The sequence below is a fragment of the Scophthalmus maximus genome, chromosome 18, assembly GCF_022379125.1.
Source record: "Scophthalmus maximus strain ysfricsl-2021 chromosome 18, ASM2237912v1, whole genome shotgun sequence".
In the NCBI taxonomy this organism is placed as follows: domain Eukaryota; kingdom Metazoa; phylum Chordata; class Actinopteri; order Pleuronectiformes; family Scophthalmidae; genus Scophthalmus; species Scophthalmus maximus.
In genome coordinates this window covers 8,846,482-8,863,532 of record NC_061532.1, presented here as the reverse complement: position 1 = coordinate 8,863,532, position 17,051 = coordinate 8,846,482, and the positions used below count along the sequence as shown (strand labels likewise).

General features: G+C 42.5%; 2 protein-coding genes across 4 annotated transcripts; one reads left to right on the top strand and one right to left on the bottom strand.

Annotated features, from left to right (window-relative positions):
• Positions 1-2,174: 2,174 nt before the first annotated feature.
• LOC118290238 (protein LEG1 homolog) lies at positions 2,175-16,273 on the top strand. 2 transcript variants are annotated; one of them, XM_035617775.2, is made up of 10 exons: positions 11,629-11,761; positions 11,879-12,020; positions 13,414-13,727; positions 13,975-14,061; positions 14,257-14,330; positions 14,481-14,585; positions 14,728-14,846; positions 15,303-15,444; positions 15,554-15,650; positions 15,733-16,273. In XM_035617775.2, the coding sequence occupies exons 3-10, from the start codon at positions 13,430-13,432 to the stop codon at positions 15,882-15,884; spliced, it is 1,074 nt and encodes a 357-aa protein (XP_035473668.1). In that variant the 5' UTR covers positions 11,629-11,761; positions 11,879-12,020; positions 13,414-13,429; the 3' UTR covers positions 15,885-16,273. The 2 variants fall into 2 exon arrangements, with proteins under 2 accessions (XP_035473667.1, XP_035473668.1); XM_035617774.2 differs by lacking the exons at positions 11,629-11,761; positions 11,879-12,020 and adding an exon at positions 2,175-2,212.
• stx7l (syntaxin 7-like) lies at positions 4,756-11,692 on the bottom strand. 2 transcript variants are annotated; one of them, XM_035617778.2, is made up of 10 exons: positions 11,614-11,692; positions 9,874-9,967; positions 9,558-9,624; positions 9,194-9,284; positions 8,924-9,061; positions 7,264-7,310; positions 7,066-7,156; positions 6,881-6,953; positions 6,600-6,682; positions 4,756-6,320 (listed from the first exon to the last, which is right to left on the bottom strand). In XM_035617778.2, exons 2-10 carry the CDS (start codon positions 9,956-9,958, stop codon positions 6,225-6,227), a joined length of 771 nt encoding a protein of 256 aa, XP_035473671.1. In that variant the 5' UTR covers positions 9,959-9,967; positions 11,614-11,692; the 3' UTR covers positions 4,756-6,224. The 2 variants fall into 2 exon arrangements, with proteins under 2 accessions (XP_035473671.1, XP_035473672.1); XM_035617779.2 differs by lacking the exon at positions 11,614-11,692 and adding an exon at positions 10,785-11,385.
• Positions 16,274-17,051: the final 778 nt, after the last annotated feature.

The window sequence follows — 17,051 nt, the reverse complement described above, 5'->3', positions numbered from 1 at the left end:
AACAAGAGCAGAAGCTTGGGAAGGCCTTTCTGCCAGTATGCCCACCGAATGTGTGTGTGTGTGTGTGTCTCTCTGTTTGTGTGCGTGTGTGTGTGGTCTGACCAATGCCCACATCCTTCCAGAGTAACAACATGGCCACCTAGGAGACACACGTCCATTCCTCAATTACCTCCCTGCCTTCCTCCATCCTTCATTCTTCATTCCCACCAACGGCTAGGCGGTTGGAGTTTATGACGTCTGTTGCGATACACAAGGTCACCATAGTTTGTCTTCCTGCATTTTTTTCTCTTGGTTACATTCCTCTATACAAACTGTGTCCCTACATGTATAGGAGATGATTTGAGGTACGCAAACCAGGATGGTATTTAGCTTGTTCACACAATGTGTAAAATAAAAAAAAAGAAGAAGTGAACAGGGAGGTTGGGCGAAAAGCCTCCTTTACTCTCTCTTTGTTCCAGAGGAATAAATCAATGCACTGGCCGTTTGACCTGTAGATTCACTAAATCAGAGATGTGCGCAGGATGAGGGGGGCCAGGAAGTTGATCACCCCCTAAAGAGTCATCTCACAGAGTTAGATACAGCTGTAAGTTTTAAGCTCAGCATTTAACCCATATGGCTGAACATTAAGGTACAAATAGATAATGTAACAGACTGTAAGCAGTTGAATTGAGATGGGGGTAAGGGTAGGACTTTAAAAAAAGAAAAAGAAAACTAGGAGAAGTTTTTTTGCTCTGGAACACACCCAGTCTAATGAAAATGTAGTGGTATCCCTGTTATCACCGGGCCGTAGGTTTGGCCTGATCTTTGGTAGAGACATTTCTTGTTGGACAAAACATATGAATAGTTACTTTATAGTGCATGTGCTTTCATTTTGAAAGTCCCTTTCCTTGTGTTGCTTCACTTCCTTTCCTGTGTCTTGTTTCTGGTGTCTTTGCTTGTCCTGTGTCGCCTGCCCCTCTGATTGGCTGCACCTGTTTCCTAATGTGTCTCACCTGTGTTCAATTAGCCCCGCCCACCTTGTGTCTATTTAGTCTCTGTGCTTCCCTTTGTCTTTGTTGGTTCGCCTGTGATTTCCCCCCGAGTCTGTTCCTGAGACGTTGTTCCTGTTGACTCCCCCCCCCCCAGTCTGCACCTGAGATGTTGTTCCTGTTGACTTCCCCCCCCGCTCCTGTGTTTTGCTGCAGCTTGTTATGCCTGAGATTATCTTTCTTTTACTACATTCGTTGACGCTCTGTTGAATGTTGTTTTACTTTACAAAGTAAGTCTGTTTTGTACTCTGTTTGTTAAATGTATCATTTAAATTGCCCTCTGCAACTGGGTCCAGTTCTTGCATAACCCTGACAATAATGTACCTCAAACAGGAGAGATGCATACAACACAGGCCTGTGAGACATTCAATAGATTAATAAATTGCAGACTAGAAAAACACTAGTGTGCGTGTGTATATGTATATATATATTTATCCAAAGTTGATAGCGGTGCAGGATGGGACAGTCTGAAAGACTGCAGGGTTGATGATCAGTGGAAACGTGAGCATGTGTGGATGGGTGGGGCAGACAGGTGAATAGGAAATGATGGGAGAAATGTGGCTTGGGAAGAATGATGAGGAGACGGGCGCTGAGGCAGCGGATCGTGACACTGTCTTGGCACTACTTGATGCCAGTCATTTGTATTTGTGTGCAGAAGTAGTACACAGTTTTGAACAGGTGTAGCGCACATGCATCGCTCCTTCAGCGTTTGACATTTTGACTTTGAAACGGCTGGTGAGTGCAGCGGTTTCCTCTCGGCGTGGAACATCCCGTCACATACCTGAGAGCTACTTCCTCTTCAGAAAAACATCAATATTTACCTGAACACACACAAGCCTCTAAATCTAAAAACCCCTGCCGACCTGCCAGCATGTTTTTCTGTTCTGGTGCCAGTTGTCGTCCCACCAGTGCCAGCTGTACCTCATCTTTATTTATGACTTCTTCTACATATTTCTTTTCAGAGAGAGTACACCACAGGGACGACTCTAACAGCAAACACGCCGCATTCCTCCTGCTGGTCCACAGCTGGACTCCAAAATAAAGTTGACATTCCTGGGTTGCTGGGAGGAATGCTGCCCTCTGGGGCTCTGGATCAGGCCTGCGGATTACAAGTCAGGGACGACGGACGGAGACTGGGATGCTCACTTACAAGGTTCCGAGATGTCGACAACACAGACTGTGAGGTGAGGAGAGGATGGAGAAAAATGGGATTCATTTATGATGAGGACAAGGCTACTGCAATCACAATTTCAGCTGAAAAAATAATATAGTCTTTATAGCTATCACCACTCCATCTGATGAGAATCATAACTCGCTGATCTGCATCCCAGAGCGGACAAAGGATTCATTATTTTGTTCAAGGACAAACTCAAGGCTTGAAACTGAGCAACAGCCACTTTGTACCACTTTGTAGAACAACCTGGACATTGGTCAGAGCCCTGATTGGCTGTGAAATGAAAGATATTTTCTTTTGTTAATATATTTTTTTAATCTTCTGTACATGGGCACCACTTTAAAATAGTCAACAATGCAGATAGCTATTGTAGAAAGATCTCCTAAGAACTTAATATGTGATAGTCATGGTGAATTACACAGAGGCACGTTACAGACCTGATGGTTATAGAAGTGTTCCCGTGCTGCCCTCTGCTGGCAGCAACAATTGATTTAATGCAAGACAAGCAATTTTCTTTTTAACCAAATGTATGTGAACATTATAGAGACAAATCTTTGAGGAGGTTTTAGCAGTAAAAGGAGTAGACTACAGGGGACACTTCAGCTGACCTTTAAAGATAAAGGTCAGTTTACAGGAGGAGGAACACTACTCAGCCTCTTGGCCCCTGAAGGGAGATTCCTTATGTCTCAGATAACTTTGATAATGCCATCAGGGTTATCTTGAATCTTGAGAGAAAGCCGTATTGCAAACTGGGGGCATGGGGGTTGAAAGGCGTGAGCAACCCTGTTCCATCTTCAACCAAAGATTCCATTGAGTAGCATTATGGGAGGTCTAGCCAGTGTTTTTGCTGCATTTTGGAAGTAACTGTCAGCATATCTTGGTCTTCCGTAGTTTCAATTCTGACCATTCTTTTTTTTTAATCTGCCTCCTGCCAGTCTCCCAATTTAACCAAGGTCCAACGCTAAGTTGTTGGAGCATCCCATTAAGATCTGGATTTTATCTGGCACAACTGTCTGCACATAACTGATAGTAGGCCATATTTAATCCTCTTTCAGAAGTCTGCATTTGGGGATTCATATGAAAATGCTGTGTCTCCTCCACCCTGTCTCTGGGGAAAAGATGCACAAGTGCAAAGTGTCACCTTCGACGTTAGAATAACATATTAAAGCGAGATACGTTCTGCTTCTTAATGGAAAAGATTAGCAACGTTAACTTCCACTCGCCAATGACGCACTCGACCTGCCTTCCCTGTGTTTGCCCGGATGACTTATTTCTCCATTTATCCACATCCTAGCAGAGTTATGTCTATGTAGACTCTCATGTGCGTCCAAATTCTGTCATTATTTGTGATGTTTCCACACCAACAGGCAAAAAGAGCCTGTGCCTGGGAGACCTCCTGCTTTTAGAAAGCACCAGCAAGTTCAGCCTTGATTCTTGTCTTGTATGTGGACCTGACTTTTTCTTAAACAAGTAAATTAAATGTTAAGGAAAATTACACAAATTGAAAAACAACCATATAATTCCTTGTGTGTCTGTCTACTTTCAACCGAACACGCCCAGCTTCCCCTGCAGTCACTTTGCACTCGTCCAAACTTTCCTGCGCCTTCTTAGCTGTGACATTTCTGTTTGGAAGGAAAATCCGGCTCAGTCCTTTGCAGCAACCTGCTACTTTCTGTGTGTAACCAGCCAAAAATATTCCCTGTCCTACTGACGCCCAGTTCAACCTGTTCTCTGCCCGAGTGATGTATTTACAACACTGTGTCCAAATCCTCGTCTCTCACTCTGCCAAGGAAAGTTTTGCCTTCTGCGTCACAGGCAGTCCGTTACTTCCTTATGCCAGTCCAACTCCAACACCGTCTGTTCTGACATATACCTGATCTGCCCCATGATCTCATCCTCTCATGGCTGCCTGGAATTTATTTCCTTTCGTCTAAAGGGCAAACAAGGATACGGCATGTGGTGTAACTCTTTCCAGACTAGACATTGAAAAAGGATTCTCCTGAGGTGTACCACAGGGATCTGTTATTGGTCCTCCACTGTCCTGGACTGGGAAACACCAAATCCTTGTATTGAAGAAGCTGAATTAAATGTCTTGCTCAAGGGAAACATAGTCAACAGCAGTTACTGAAGGAAGGGATATTAGGTAGGAAGGGAGAAAAGGTAGAATAATAATGATATTTCCTATACACCTTCCCAGTCAGTTTCTACTTGTTTCTACCACATGCTCTTGCCGAATCATTTATAGTCATGTTTAATGGTTGGCAAAACCATTTTTGCAATTCAATCTAATCTTTAAATAAATCTTCATCACATCCAATTAGTAAGTAAATAAATATCACAACTTTCAAAATTGTGTAGTCTGTTAACCATCGTTTATATAGAAAATATTCTACTGACAAGGTGATAAGTCTCTGGTGGGTAAACATTGTTTTTTCAAATCACATGGGTCTAAATAAATAAGCACCAAACCTGCTGCCAGCCTGTTGTTCATTTGACTTGCAGTCAAAATGATGCCAGTACCAGAGGAATGATGTAAAATAGTCTGACAGCATGTTATATTAGTGAAATTTTTTTTATTGAAGAATAAAAGAATAATAAAATAATCATGTAAAAATCACAATTTGGTAAAAAGAACCCTTCTTACCCTGAAACCTGAAAACCTTATCTCAGGTTCAGTACATTCAGGTCATTTACATGGTATATCTCAAAATTTAAATCACATGTAGTCATTATTTTACATCTGGGTAAGACTGTTGATTTAGCTTTGATTGAACAGTTTGATTTCACTTCCTGTACTCGTTGGTTTTGGTTTCTTCATACAGTCAATTCACATTTTATCTGTCAGAGAACAATAGTGAAAACTGACATAATCGTTTTCTGTGAAAAAGCACACAAAGGTGTTTTTCTATGTTGTAGTGGCTGATTAGACTTGTACTCAGAAACACGACTGATTGCCATATCTACGGCCAAATGACCTGCATGGTGCTCCAGGGGTTTTGAATAAAACAAACCTAAGTTGGTTGAATCAGAAACCACAACTGCAGCTATTATTTGACCATCGCCTACAATGTCTGCTGTACAGGTTGCACAGTCATTCTTAGTTTGTATGTTATCAATTGTGTGACAGGTAATTTAATAAAAAAATAAAAAAATAAAGGATTGTCCTCGATATACGCTCAGTCTCTCTGAGCTACACAGTTAAAAACTGTTTGTCGAGCTGAGGGGACACCACCTATTGATAAAGATGATTGGCTGATAGTGGACTATAATTTAAAGTCACAACCACAAGATTTAAGGTGAATATTTACTGTACTTTTTCCATTTAGCATTAGGCGAACAACATGAATTTGAACATAAACATACTATTATTTGAATTAATGATGACCCTAAAGTAAAGGAGATATAGATTTAAAAAAAGGCTGTACTGTCTCCAAGAACACTGCGTTAGAATGAGCTAAATGTAGTTTGGCTATATTTGTTTTTGTCACAATACATTTACAAAGTGCACTTGATTCTTGTTGTTTAACTGCAGAGAAACATTTAGTATGTGGTTCTCATAAAAGAGAGCGTTGCAGAAATCTGACATTTTGAACGGACGATAGATCTTAAGGTTAATCGCCTCTTACCTTGCCCCCAGACACACGCTGCTTCATTGCACCCATAAGCTTTGTCTACACTGTACATTATTTAACATTCAGCTCAATGGAAATGCTCTGGACATGGTCAGGGCAGTAGGAACAGGTACTCTGCAGCAACGATTGCCGCTGAATACCCGGTTTTGTGGGACAAATGTGCGGATGAAAATCTCTCCTGTCAAAGTAAATCGGACAAATAAATAATTTACAGCTGATTATAACAACAAAGCTACCGGCGCTAGTTTTGTTCCAAAGCAAGGGCGTGTGCAGTCCACAGAAAGATAGGCAGCTTAAAAAAATTAGGGTGGGGGGGGTGGGGGGCACAGGAGAGGAAGGACGATTCTTCGTCCTTTGTCCAGGCTGACGAGTGAAGAGAAGTACCAGGCCTCATTTTTTGACGGCTCCCCAGATGATAAGTCCCACTATAACCGCAACTACAGCCAACACTATTACCAGGATGCATATCTTCTTCCTTGAGCTCCTCTGGGAGGGGGCAGAAAATGAAAAGACATCATTTGAATTTTAATGGATCGATTGATTTCGATGATTTCACTCAGGCTAGTTGATGTTATAAAATGACTTTTTATTTAATCATTATGCCTCCTTATCTTAGTTTCCTTTAAGTAAACAAACTGGAAAAAAAGTATTCTTTGAGCTACGAGTTCCAGACTAACTTCACTGACATTTATACATTTAAATGCCTGTCCACTCCCCACCTCCTTATTTCCTTTTTCCATCTGTCTTAACTCTGTTATGTTTTACCTGGTATTCTGCAGCCTGTGCTAGCTGCTGGGTGGCACTCTGGACATTCACATCTGCACTCTCCACATTGGCTTCTATGCTGTCTGCAGAACACACAAGTAAAACACACACACACATCTTTACATGCAGCTTGTGGGCAGAAGGGCGAGCACCCATTTCACAAAGATTATATGAATATTTACAATGCAGATCTTATCATCTATTGGTCGATCTTTCATTGTAAACGGTGACAAAAGGAAGAACAGACAGGTACAAAATATATGTTGATGAAAGATGCTCACCTATCATGTCTCCCTGCTCATGCACCATCAACCCCAGGTCCTTGAAGATGTCATTGATATCTGTGATGTCAGCCTGAACCGAGGAACATAAAGAAAAAAATGGTTCACGTGGATCATGTGTTCATGTGTTCATGTATCAAAGACATGCAGCAGTGATGCTGTGGACATTTGATTCTTATTCGTACCTCCAACTGCCTGATGGACGACTCTCTCTCTTGAATCAGCCTCAGGTCATCTTCAGTGATGGCCTCGGCCTGAGCCTGCAACTGGGCGTCACTGCACGGACAAATTTGGATGCAATTAGAACAATCAGAATAACATTTGATATAATAATGACATCACAAAACGATAATAATCAGAATAATCAGAAACAGTGGGCATACTTTGAGAATGGAGTCACATATCCAAAGCTGTCCTCCGGTTGGCCTCCCTGTTGAAGGAAACAGAAGTTACTGGGTGTTATTGGAATTTTTGTAATGCCCATGACCATAAACCCTCATTAAATTTAGTACAGACACTTATTCATAATGTGTGATGTGTGAATATATATACTTTGTTGTTTGGTTATACGTTTTTTTTGTTTTTGTAGTCATTTATGAGAAACCGTGTACGTCCCTGGATGCAAGACAAATTTAGGAAAAGACTATTCTGATTATAAAGTGTAATCTTGACTCATCTTAAATATGATTTCATTCTGTATCTCCATATATGTACCCATGATGACATGGAGAAAAAATAAAACCTGTAGCTTTTTCCTCCCAGCCAAGTTAAGTTCCTCACCAACCAATTAGAGCAGTAAGGAACTGTTCCTGCTTATCAGTGTGAACACAGCAGGCACAGATACTTTTCTGTGTAAGGGGATAATTGGTGAGGGAACTGAGGTGCCAAGCAAACAGCCCCCCCCCCCCCTCCAGGGAATGGGTGTCTAAAAACAGTCACAAGTAAAACTGTCGGAGCAATGCGAGTGCTTCCCGTGAAACTCTGCTTCAAGTAAATATGAATAAATGACCTCAGTTATTCCAGACTACTGACACCTATTTTGGCAGAAATGTACAGTAAAGTGGCGACATTTATGAGAATCTAACATCATGAACACAAACTCAACAGCAGCTTCCATTATAATTATTATTTACTATTTGGACTCACTCACTGGAATACAGGGCTATAAGAAGGAAGTGTTTCACATTTTGTGCAAAAATTACAGCCAAAATTCAGAATAGATGACACTTCTATTTTTTTTCAAATGAGAGATCCAAAATAAAGACAGTGTGACTTTAGGAATTATACTGTGAAGTAGAAATAACTTTATGTACAGTACATGTGGAGGCAGACATCTGGGGAAGTGTGGCAACTATTTCTCTTCTGTGCTGGGAGTCCCCGAGAGCACAACAGACTACCTCATTAGGAAACACAGCGCACAAAATGTGAAAATATATAATACATTTATAATCACTGATGACGGACACAACAAGTAATAAAATAGCAGGACATTTTGATCCGTACAAGAAAAGAACACATACAGTAGAACTGTGTAAAACTGTAGCTTGTACAACCTGTAATAAATTGCAGTTTCTTTTGCTTATCTGCTGATATCTGCACCGAGCCAAGATAAGTTCTCTGGTGAGGTGGGTAGGCTGCGTTGGGAGCACTTGCTGGAGAAAAATCATTCGCAGCACCTCACAGCAGTGAGTCAGCGAGCCTTGATGAGAATCAACAGGTCTGACCCTCACCGTCCGAACCCTTTACAAAACTTCAAATGTGCTCAAATAAGCCTTCTGACCGTCATGTTTTATAGTCATTTTTTTTGTCTGTATGTATTGTCTGCTTTATGTTCACATGGATGTCGGTCTGATGACGACCTTAAAGGTCAAAACATTGCCACCTAATACTATCCACTTATCAATCTATCAATGATATGTAAAGAAACCCATTTTTATTAACGTTTTCGTGATCTACCGAAAGACCGTGAAGGCTCTGGCACCCTAACTGTCTGTGTTCCATGGCCTCGCTCTTGTGACATTGCGGATGCGGCACACTACTCACCGACACCCTGGAGCTGGCTCTGACTCTGGCCACAAACTCTCGCTCTTTGTCAGCTGCCTGCCGCTGGGTCTTTTGGAAGCTATTTAGGGCGGCGGAGAAATCATTCAGCAGGCGTTCTTTCTGTATCTTTCTCTGCCGCTATGAGACACAGGAAAAATGTCGTCAGAGTAAACACAGAGATAAAGTCACAAAAGTTAAAGTCTGTTTCATTTCATCAGTCCGTGACCTAACGGGGGAAATGACGACTTTAAAGTTGTTAGTGTTCAGCACCTGATCAGGGCCAATAGGAAGTGCAGCGAATGCCTTGATCAGTCGGTCAGTCTCTTTGGCGAGCTGGTTGCCTTGCTGCTGCTTCTGTTGCCTGTGGATTAGAAGAAGAAAAAAAAGTCAGGTATCATTTACATTTTATTCAAAACTGACAGACTATAGAGAGTGGGTGAAGGACAGCCGTTGGTCTCTCCTTATGTTGAAAGTGTTGAGGCTGCATCAGCTTTAAAGACTAATATCGGGGTCAACAATCACTTGGCTACTATGGGACAGGCACCAGTGAACATTCTCCTTTTCCGCACCTGTATTTGTACAAAGTAAGAGATAATTCATGCAGACCCGCCACAACCCAGCCACGGTAACTCACAGCGTGTGTCGTAGCTGGCTGCTGTCCTGCTCTGTTTCCAGAGACACCGCCCTCTGCAGCTCGGAGGCTGGTGAGGAAGAAAGAGAGCAGAGGTTAGTTCATCGACCGAAGGGTCTCCTCGTGTTAACCATGATTCGCATAGTGAGGGGGTAATTAAAGTGTGTGTGTGTGTGTGTGTGTGTGTGTGTGTGTGTGTGTGTGTGTGTGTGTGTGTGTGTGTGTGTGTGTGTGTGTGTGTGTGTGTGTGTGTGTGTGTGTGTGTGTGTGTGTGTGTGTGTGTGTGTGTGTGTGTGTGTGTGTGTGTGTGTGTTATTACTCAGCACTGTGATCTTCTGGATGTTGGAGCTGATGTTGTGTACTAAGACACTGGGCTCCTCTTGGATCGCAGCCTGGTAGGCCATGTTGAAGAGCTGTGAGGACAAATTATTCCAGTGTCTTGGTGATTGACATGTGAAAATACGTTATTGCACCCACGCCAAATCCATCTGGCTCCTTCATTTGATTAGTTTCGTTTTAGGTGTACTGCCTGTAAATTTGCATAACACAGCTGTTACATCAGTGCTTGCATGGATGGAGGCAATAAAGCAGTTACTCTTTAAAATATGTCCGTCCGATACAGTTGTGCGGCGTGTCACTAGGCTTCATGAGATCTAACAAATTGGCGCGGCCCGGAGACGTTCATTGTATGACCCATAACGCTCACAATCCCTCGGTCAATATAGACAAGTTTGTAATTTCTATTTCATTAATTCTGTGGACACTCGAACATTTCTCAAGTCCGCCTCGACTCAAGGTTTTTCCACACGATTTTGGAATCGCGAAGCTGGGATTTTCTGAGAGCATCTGTGAAATCCAAAACAGTGTTGGGTGACAAGAACAATGTATTTGAAATAGTTGAAAATAGAAAATTGAGTTATAGGCAGTAGGCTAAGTTACTTAATAATAATAAAAATAATAACACATGAAAAACTAATATCGAAAAGTACTTGAGGAATCTATTAAGTTAAGAGTAATTAATTAACTGGGACAAAGCATTAGTCTTTTTATTCTTTTTTTATTCAGATGTGACATGAAATCCCTATTATTGTTGGAATGCTGATTTTAATCGTCTGTGATTTGTATGTTTTTGTGAGAGCACTTTGTGAAGCTACTTCTGAAAGGTGCCTTATAAATGAAATGATTATTATTATTATTATTAGAAACGACCCCAGTGTCGTGTCCACATACTTTTGTCCATGAAGTGTAGAGTCTCCACAGGGATCACAACGGCGGATAAAGCTGAACATGGAGTTTGTCGTGAGTTATTATCATTATTATTAACTTCCAATTTGTGTTGATTGTTTTTCATTGATCACGCAGAGCCCGTGAGGTGTCGGGGCCGGGGCCACGTTCAGCCCCGCGCCAGTCACGCAGACTTCCTGTTGACCCAAGACGACGGAAACCCCCGAGGAACCGGGAGCGACTCGACGTGTTGATTTCCTTCTCCCTCTCTTCTTTTAATCCAAACTGACACGACTAAATGAACTCGTGATAACACGCGTGCGGATGTTCTTTCCTCTGAACTCGCGAGTGTCGCACCTCCCTGTCCGCAAACATCTGTCCGCTCACTGCCAGCGAGGACGAAAACAAATGCGGAAATCACGGGAGTTCTCAATGACCGGAGGACTGCACGAGCGACCACGGTCATCACGATTATGATATTGATTGTGCGTCACGCTGCTTTCTGTTCCACTGACTGGCAACACAAAGAAACATGCGACGATCATCGACTGACTCAAAATCGCAGCAGTTTGACTCTCTCTCTCTCTCTCTCTCTCTCTCTCTCTCTCTCTGTCTCTCTCTCTGTCTCTCTCTCTCTCTCTCTCTCTCTCTCTCTCTCTCTCTCTCTCTCTCTCTCTCTCTCTCTCTCTCTCTCTCTCCCCGTCGCGTTGTGCGGAGAACACAATGATTCAAATTTCTTTCTGAAACGGCATCACACGATCCGGTTTAACACTCGCATCCCATGTCGTATGTCCAGCTGTGTTTAAAACCCCCCCAACAAGCGTTGCTCTTTTACCTTTCCTCCTCTGACTTGCAGCGGCGGTTTGTTTGTTTCCGGATTATCTGCCACGCCCCCGGTCACGTGAGGTCTGCAGCACTCGAGGCACGTGACGTGGGGAGATCACAAATCATAAAAATGGACTTCAAACTTTGGGAAAACATCAGTAAGGTCTTTTTGTACTGTGTAACTGTATATAGCTTACTGTGGTATAATCACACACCACAGTGAGAGCTAATAATTTTTTTCAATTCTTGTTTATTTATATTTTGTGTTTCTGCAGATATTTTTATTCTTGGTCGGAGCAATTGTAACGGAACCCACGTCTTGTTGGATGCCTGTGGCACATCTTGATGAGCACAGGAGTCCTCGGCTGTGGCCTGCGGTCCTCATCACTGGAAATTTCCCAGTTTGACATCAACAGAGTACTTCTATCTATTTATCTATCCATCCATCCATCTATCTATATTATGGTCGATACTACTATATTAATATTATAATGGACAGGGCACATTTTGTCGTCTTGCATATTCCTTATTCATTGGTTGGGTCAATTTCACCCAAGGACTCAAGAAATCAGAAGCCATAGTGGTCTAGGTATTGTAAAAAAAAAAAATGTAATCATATGTCCAAATAGCAGTTAAATCCTTCACATAGTCCAAAAATATATATTTATCTATGACTCATTTCCAGTGGCCAAATGCTCAGTGCTCTCCATGCAGTGTCCTCTGTTCCGCTGCTGTTACTATAAACGGCACAGAAATGCATCCCTGATCAAAAGTGCATTGGACTTTCTCTCATTATTGGACATCTGCTGTCACATGTACGGTTCACCACACTCCAGACTCAAGTGTTAAGTTTGCAGACCAGATTAGGCTAAGGGTCATCTTGTGTAATCTTAGTTTGCTGAACTCTTGGGGCCTAAAACTCTGCATAATTTTTGACAGAGTTGGCAAACAGATCATGGTGATTGCTCAATAGCTCACCACTCTTCACCGCTGTTAACTCCTGTCAACAGTGTGATGAACGTTCTCCCAGTTAATGTGTCCTCCGTTGGTTTTAGTGACCTAATCAGTTCCAGACATTACAGCACATTCATTTAGCAAACGCATTGTCCAAAGCGACTTACAATAAGTGCTCATTTGAGATATATATTTTTTTTTTCCCCAATATATTCAGGGAGTAAGGTGCAGTCTGAACAGGTGAGTTTTCAGTCTGCGACTGAAGCGTTAAAGGGATTCTGCTGTCCTGAGCTTTTTCCAGCATTGAGAAACCAGGAAGGAAAACATCCCCATTTATTAAAAAAAAGAACAAGAATGTCAACCAAACCACCAAACCAAATAATGCTTTTTGTTTATATTGCAGAAGAATAGAATTAGAGCCATGGTCTTTTTGCTAGTCACTTTAATGTGGTATTAATACATCTTTGAAATGTGATTTTGTTTGTTGATGGTGTTAGATGTCAAAACTTCATTGACATTATTGAATCTGTGTCAAAGTCTGTTCTTGAGGCGAGTTGTCTTCCTTCATCTTCACACTATCGATTCTTTCTGTGTGCATGTGTGCATATGATAGAGGGACCCTCTATTCCAAGTATTTTGAAAAGTATTGAGCTCTGTCTTATCTGTCAGTGCGGGTCCAGTGAACTTCATGTCACTTGGACTGATTTTAGTGCGGGTGTGCGGGTGCGGGTGTGTGGGGGGGGGGGCGTTTCTTTGTTCAGAAAATCCGAGCACTGACGGGGAGTACATAAGCTCTGCGTCTCTGTGACGACTCTTAGTTCAGAGTGCATTCTCTTGACTCCATCCCTCTGTGCAGTCCCAGCTCCGCCGCCATGCAGCGCCTGACGGTCCTCGGCCTCCTCCTGGCATGCGCCGCGTCTCTCTGCAGCGCCGCTGTGGTTATAGAAAATGGCATGCCCATCCTGTGGGCGCACACGGCCAGCCAAATGACCGACCTGCCGATAGAGAATGGCGTTCTGAACCCCGATCCCTGGCACTACCTTCACCGCATGAGTCTCTACCGGCTGATGATAGCGGCTACAGATCCGTTCATGGGATGCATGGGCACAAACGCGACAGACAGTCCTTTCTGGGGACTGCCACTGCAGCTTGGATGGATGCTTACTTCAGGTAAGAGGAGAATTTGGTCTACTTTTCCAAAATGTTAGTCAGTGCAGGTGTGTAGGAGCTGTGTTTAAGAGCAGTTACAAGCTCTAGATGTAAAAAGTCTCAAGAATCCACTTTCAACCCTGGAATGGATAAATAGTCCATGTCTGAAAATGCTTTTCCATTTTAGTCCCCAAAGTGAGTGAACATAAAATCATGACACCATGCTGAACAAACTGACAGTGCAATGTAAAATGTTTTGTTTCTGGAGGACGACTTGCGGATCCAACCGGTGCTTCAACCTGCGGCCTGCAAACAGGAGATACCATGTGTATCTCTACTCAGAGTTGGTGGGGCTGTAAGTGTAACGCAAGCACGCGCACACTCTCCATGACTTCATAGGTCATTACATTAACTCACATGAATTCCTGGACACTTAATCTGATGTTATCCATAACTACAACTTGTCTAACTTAACCTGAAGCCAAACGCAACCTTGCCTTTATCTGAAAATGAGAGGACAGAGACAAACTATCTTATTTTTTCTCTCCAGGTGTGAACTATTTTGTCTCTGCACTGCCCGTCCTCTCTGCCGCACAGAATGGCTTCATGGGACCAGGACTTCAGGTAATCGTGCAGTTGTACACCTCAAACTGAAAGTGAGACAGTTGAAATCAACAGAATACTGTAAAAGCTACAGTATATTTTTGGCTCCCGTTATGTTTATGTCCTCACACGTATGATGCTGAGAATGATCATGGCGATGACTGTTATTAGGTCCAGATGCAGATGCCTGCAGGTGTTGAGGACCTGTGCACCAACTACGCTGACTGTTCAGCTCGCTTCCCTGATGCCATGTCTAAGTGGGATGCCTTTTTCCAGGTAGGCTATGTGAAAAACACTGTCGCAGGTTTGACTCTGTGCGTGCGTGTGTGTGTGTGTGTGTGTGTCCTACAACCTCAGAGAGGTTTAATCTGTCTCTTCAGTATCCCTAAAATTGACATTGGTATTTGTGTGTTTAAAGGGCCTCAAGGCTGCAAATGAGTCTCCTCTACCCGACGCTGAGAAGAGAGACTCTCTCCTTGGTCTCTACTGGACTGCCCAAATGGCTTCAACTTATGCCTCTGCTGTTTGCAATGCCAGGTAACCTGTCTTATCTATTTGTCTATTAGAAATGAGACTGCTGAACTAAATTTGCTTTAAGCTTCTATCAACGTGTACAGTTCAAGTGGCAGCCCACTGTGACCGGACATCATCCATGGGTTTGTGAGCTGCTGTTTTGAAGCCTAGAGTTAAACTGGACTCAAACTAGCAGACTGGTGCCAACTAATGGTAACGAAATCTGCCTACTGGCACCTGTAAATCTCACCACGTTATACTGCATTGGTTTAATCTTTACAAAAAAAAAGAGAAAAAAATAGAATAAAAGCGGTTTTGTGCTGGACTGTTTCATTTGGCCTGGTGCAGCCACTACAGTCTCTGCTGGTTGTTTGGAAACCTCAGAAAAAGTACAGACATGGACATCCCCTCATCTAACTCTCAGTAGGAAAGGGAATAGGCATATTTCTCTCATCGTGACCGCCCACCTCTCTGCTGCAGGCAGAGCCACTACCCCTCGACAGAGGTGTCATTTGCTCAGAGCTGGCTGAACTCAGCGGAGTACGTATCTGCGGCACATTTCCAGTCCAACATGGCAAAATCTGTGCTGTTCATGACCCCTCTGCCAAGTCGAATTTTACAGGTACACACTTACAAGTTAGTCCAGCCGGTCATTTCCAAATCTTTCACATTTTTTTCCAGCTTGTACACGTATGTGAATTGTGTCCCTTCGATCATATTTGTACGTCTAGGAGGGCGACAGTGCACCCGACATTCCTGATCTGAGTGCGGATGAGAACCACACACTGTCTATCTTCGCCTGGATGCAGAAGGCCAACAATCTACTTGGTAGGGAAGACACACGCACACATTATATTCTTTATTGAATTTGTGGGCTTTTAAGGATGATCCTGATCATGTCATCTACCAGGTGGTACACTGGTGCGTCTGTGGGGAAGGGCCATGTGTTCAATGAACACAAGAGAGAAGGGCAAAGAGATGCTGGAGCAGCTCCTACTGGATTCCTCCTTCGTTACATCCTCTTTCCTGTCCATCGTCACTGGCATGGCTACCAGCTGCTGAGACAAACACGAAAACACACTCACAAATAGATACCGAGAGAGAACTTAATTTATGTAAAAGTCAACACTTTCTCACCTGACTTGCTGAAATGAATCTGATTTTATTTAATTTTTTTTGTGGTAAACAATACAGGATTACTGTTTTGATTACTGTAAAAGTCAGGGCAAGATTTCACTACATAAGACAAGATTTGTAATACACAGACATAACTGGCATTTCATTTTTCTATAGAACTAAGTCGTACGTACTGAAAGTAAGTTCTGTCATTATTTGGTGACTGTAGCTCAACGGACAGATTATTGTGTAAAGCAGGTATATACCCCCAAGTGTGTATCACATGTTCTCCTCATGCTCTTGTGAATATGTATCCCAGTAAATTTTCAACAATTGCTCACTTTTACTTACATTATTAGATCTCGCTACTGCACTTTAATCAGTAATTAATACCAGAGCAAGATAACAAAGGTGAGACCATGAATATTTCTTCCATCATTAGCAGGTGGTTTTTATAGATTGCTGCTTTCAAGTGCGGCGTAGACATGATGTCACAACGCCTCCGTTGAAAGAAAATATGGGGGGGGGGGCGGGGAGAAGCCTCAATTTATGAAGAGTAAATGTCCATATACAAGATGATCACTTTACAAACTGTTCAATATGAAAATGTTCAATATGACTTCTTGAGCTCCACTCCTGTCAAATGGTGCTCCCTAGTGGTGATAATATGTAAACACACGATCCTCCCTTCTCCAATAATGGCAGGTGGTACTCATATTTTATATTTACAATACATATTTTGTCATAAAGTTTAGAAAAATATTTGGGCCCATAGATTGATACAGTGATGCTTGTGACCTGAAGGGGAGTGTGTATCTCGGTTGTAGCTAATAGGAGTGATCATCCACACACTAAGATGTTATTGGACAGAACATAAGCCATGTCACTGGGGTAAAATGTTTGGGAAATGACGGCTAATCTGCCCATTCAGTTGGGATTGATTCATATCAGACATAGCAAATGGCAAATTATTTTCAGTTTGTATATACAGCATGGGGGGGTTTCCTGGTAATGCATTATTGAAAAGGAACAGAAACCCTCTTTTTGTAAATATATGTTAAAAGCAAAACGCGACCAAGGATAACCGGGAAACCTGGGTCGTCCATGGATGCC

What these genes read in the sequence shown, in the direction of transcription:
- LOC118290238 (XM_035617774.2), top strand. Translation starts at nt 2,190, where the DNA reads ATGTCGACAACACAGACTGTGAG. An exon ending in TACTCAGAGTTGGTGGGGCT is followed by an intron (nt 14,062 to 14,256) that starts GTAAGTGTAACG and finishes TTTTCTCTCCAG; the next exon opens with GTGTGAACTATTTTGTCTCT. An exon ending in TCTGCTGTTTGCAATGCCAG is followed by an intron (nt 14,847 to 15,302) that starts GTAACCTGTCTT and finishes TCTCTGCTGCAG; the next exon opens with GCAGAGCCACTACCCCTCGA.
- stx7l (XM_035617778.2), bottom strand. Translation starts at nt 9,958, where the DNA reads ATGGCCTACCAGGCTGCGATCCAAGAGGAGCCCAGTGTCTTAGTACAC. An exon ending in AGCCAGCTACGACACACGCT is followed by an intron (nt 9,285 to 9,557) that starts GTGAGTTACCGT and finishes TCTAATCCACAG; the next exon opens with GCAACAGAAGCAGCAGCAAG. An exon ending in TTCCTATTGGCCCTGATCAG is followed by an intron (nt 9,062 to 9,193) that starts GTGCTGAACACT and finishes TGTGTCTCATAG; the next exon opens with CGGCAGAGAAAGATACAGAA.